The following is a 3,274-nucleotide window of genomic DNA, read 5'->3' on the forward strand; positions in this document are numbered from 1 at the left end:
AAACCAAAAAAGAGAGGAGGGAGAGATGGTAAATGCTGCCCTTCTCTATTGTAACAAGCACACAAAGAGCAAGGGAGAGAGGGAGAGAGACTAAATGCTGAGGAGAAAAAATGTACACTCAGTTCTGGAACTTGGAGTTCTATATTTTTCATTGCATCTGAAGGTCATATTTATAATACAAAAGGTAAATTCAAATCCCTAACTAAATGCACGAATCAAGGAAAAAATATGTCATTACAATTAGAAAGAGGTAACAATTTATTTTAGATTTTATTTAATTAATCCTTAAGTACACGGATTGACCAATTTTTAAGCTTAAAATTGAGGAAAAGGATAAAAATAAGATATAAGCGCCCAACTTTAACCCTAAATAGTTTTGACACATCAACAAAACCGCTACTCCTCCAAACCCATTGGCCTAAGGAGAACCGATTTTTTCCTTTCTGACTAGTTGTGACTTGCTTATTTATATTTTGGTAGCCTTTGGATTCAAATCTATTTGGATCATAGCTCCCTCTTTTACTTCATTCATTTCTGCGAATAATAATAAATGGGGTAATAATCTATTAGACCGGTCGAGTAGGGATCGACCCTGTTACAGGAGGCGAACCTATTTCGCCTCAAACTCCCGTCCCCGGGTCCAGCAGCCATTTGAAGAAGGAAATTAAGACTTGGTTTGGAGGGAAAATTCAAAGGATGGGTTTTTTTTTTTTGGATTTACATCATTATTGTTTGCTTTAAGTAGGTTGTTTTCCTAGGGTTGGGGAGGGGTTATTTGCTAAAATTAGATTGTTCTTAGGGTGTTTGGGCTCTAGCCGACAGCTAGAGATTTGGGAGAGCCGGAGCTTCATCTTCAATTGAAGATCCATTGTATCTTATTTGTTTTCTTCTTATATCATCAATTAAAAAGATTTTTCTCTGGTTATTCCTCTTAATTCTTCTTGGGGATTGTGTTGGGGATGCTGAAGTTAAATTTCCGCCAAGGAATTAGTGGATTTCTAAGAGCACTTCCTATCCAATTAGTAGCAGAGCTTTGTCCTGGGCGGAAAAATAGGATTTATTGATTTCTGCTATGTTTTGCCGCTCTGTATTGCTAATGTTTGTTATTTGAAGACTAGACCCGTTGTTTTTTTCCGTTTTTGTTGTTTGGTGCCTAGATCTGGGTACCCATAGCAAGAAGAAATGTATAAGTATTAGAGGGGGAGATCGGACAATTGTAATCTAAAATTTTGGATCTCCCAACTCAATTTTTCAGATTTCAAAAGTCAAATTTCAGCCATTCATGAGAAGATCGATGGGAAATTTTCCATCCTGGAAGAGATGTTGAAGAAGTTGCTCGAAGGCCAACCCAAAATGGTGAGGGTAAGGCTTATGTTGATGATGACATATTGGGTGATTGTCTTCACCATGGTTTCTTTGTGATAAAGCTTGATACTAATGTGTTACTTGGATGGAAATTCATATTAGTCTTTTTTTGTTTATAAATTCTTCGAACTGTTTAACACGTAGTGAACGCTATGCCAAGATTTTATTCATATAATCTTCTAGCTAGTAGTTGGTAGGTCAGGTCTCTACTTATTCCAGAGTGATGGGGCTGTTCATGTAAGCTTTCCTAAGTACTTCGTCAATTATTCCAATCTTCGAAATTCTTTTTTATTATTTATAGATTTAGATAGTCTGCACATTTCTTCGTAGTTCTTTTTCATATTTGTAGTTCCTAGTAGACCTTGATTATTCACGTTTATTTGAAACTTGTGATGCCATGCTTTTTTCAAATCGTGCCACAGAAGGTTGGCTTGAGGGTATTCCCTTCTGTTCAACTGAAACACGATACTACACCTACTTGATTTGTTCATCCTTTTTTTGATCCCTTCTTTCTTTTCCTATCTTTGGTCTGTGTGCTTTAGCATGTCATTTTAGAGTTTTATTTATTTATTTATTTATTATTATTATTATTATTATTATTGTTCTGGCTGATGCAGCTGAACCAGCTCGCAAGCTCACCCGCCATACTCTTTAGTTTTCTCTTGCTGTTGCATGTTGCTAGCACTTGTGGGAGATTTGCGCGTCGGTTTGGTTAGTTTCTTAGTGTCTCATGTAGTAGAATAGTCGTCCTCTCTTGAATAATACAGATATGGAAGGCATTAACAAGTGTTTCTCTTTCAAATGGTTGCCCTCTTTTGATATCCCCAAAAGATACCGTCTACTTTATAAGTCGCATTGTTCTACTGCAAATTATAAATATTCATTAGGTTTCACGCACGACATGTGGTGTTGGGCAAGAAAAAATACAACTTAGATGGAGACAAATAAGAGTGTGGTTAGACATTTAGACATCTCATTCTCTTTACATCTCTTTCTGTATATTTCTCTTGTTACTCAAGGAGTAACCTACCTTCAAATTTTTTCCTACTACGTGGTTTCACTTGTTGTTCTATGATGAGTCAATAGATGTTGTATTCTTTTACCATTAAGTTTTATGATCATATTACATTCAACTCCTTGCATCGCTGACCAACATTGATTTGGATCATTGAAGTCATTATTTGAATAAAATAGTGAAACGCCTTGTGAAAAAAGAAAGTCCATCCGTCTCTTGTTGGTTCTTCAAATTATATATAACCGTACACTAATGCTGGTGAAATGCTTAATAATTATTATTGAATAACACCTCAGGATAGGCTTTTTTTAATCTTTTATTAAGCAACTATCTGAAAGGAGCAGCTGAAATTGTTGTTTCATCAGAGATAAGGTAATCACCAACAATTCATGATCCATTTTTCTTAGGACAGTGTTCTCCTCAAATTTTGCATATTTGTTTGATTTCAGTTTCAGAGAGATGCATATATTGTTCATGTGTTCTACTTGATAATCATCAGCAATTCAGTACCCGTTTTTTAGGATGGTGTTCTTCACATATTCTACTCGATAATCATCAATAATTCAATATCCGTTTTTCTTAGGATATTGTTCTTCTCGTTAAATTTTGCATAATTGTTTGATTTCAGTTTTAGATGGATAAATATATTACTTACATGTTCTACTTGACATAATTACTACATAATCTGCTAAAGCTTCTCATTTTAAAAATTTCCTTGTAGATGCAGTTCAGTGCCTATTCAGAGATCAAGCACAGAAGCTATCATAGATTATCTTTTGATCATAACAAACCACAGAGAAACTACCACTGCAATGGAATAAAGTCAGACAAACCTTCAGCAACCATGAATCAGGATACAGATGTTTTCCTCCTTAATGCTGTCAGAATGAGCTT

The 3,274-nt window shown here is 35.2% G+C and overlaps 1 protein-coding gene across 1 annotated transcript; it reads left to right on the forward strand.

Annotated features, from left to right (window-relative positions):
- Positions 1-799: 799 nt before the first annotated feature.
- Positions 800-3,274, forward strand: LOC110115280 (cell division topological specificity factor homolog, chloroplastic; the record flags this gene model as incomplete). The annotated part of the gene is given in 2 exon segments (XM_028694762.1): positions 800-1,362; positions 3,102-3,274. Coding segments are annotated over 2 exon segments (215 nt in total), but the record flags the coding sequence as incomplete, so codon positions are not given.

Source organism: Dendrobium catenatum, unplaced genomic scaffold, assembly GCF_001605985.2.
Source record: "Dendrobium catenatum unplaced genomic scaffold, ASM160598v2 fragScaff_scaffold_544, whole genome shotgun sequence".
NCBI lineage: Eukaryota > Viridiplantae > Streptophyta > Magnoliopsida > Asparagales > Orchidaceae > Dendrobium > Dendrobium catenatum.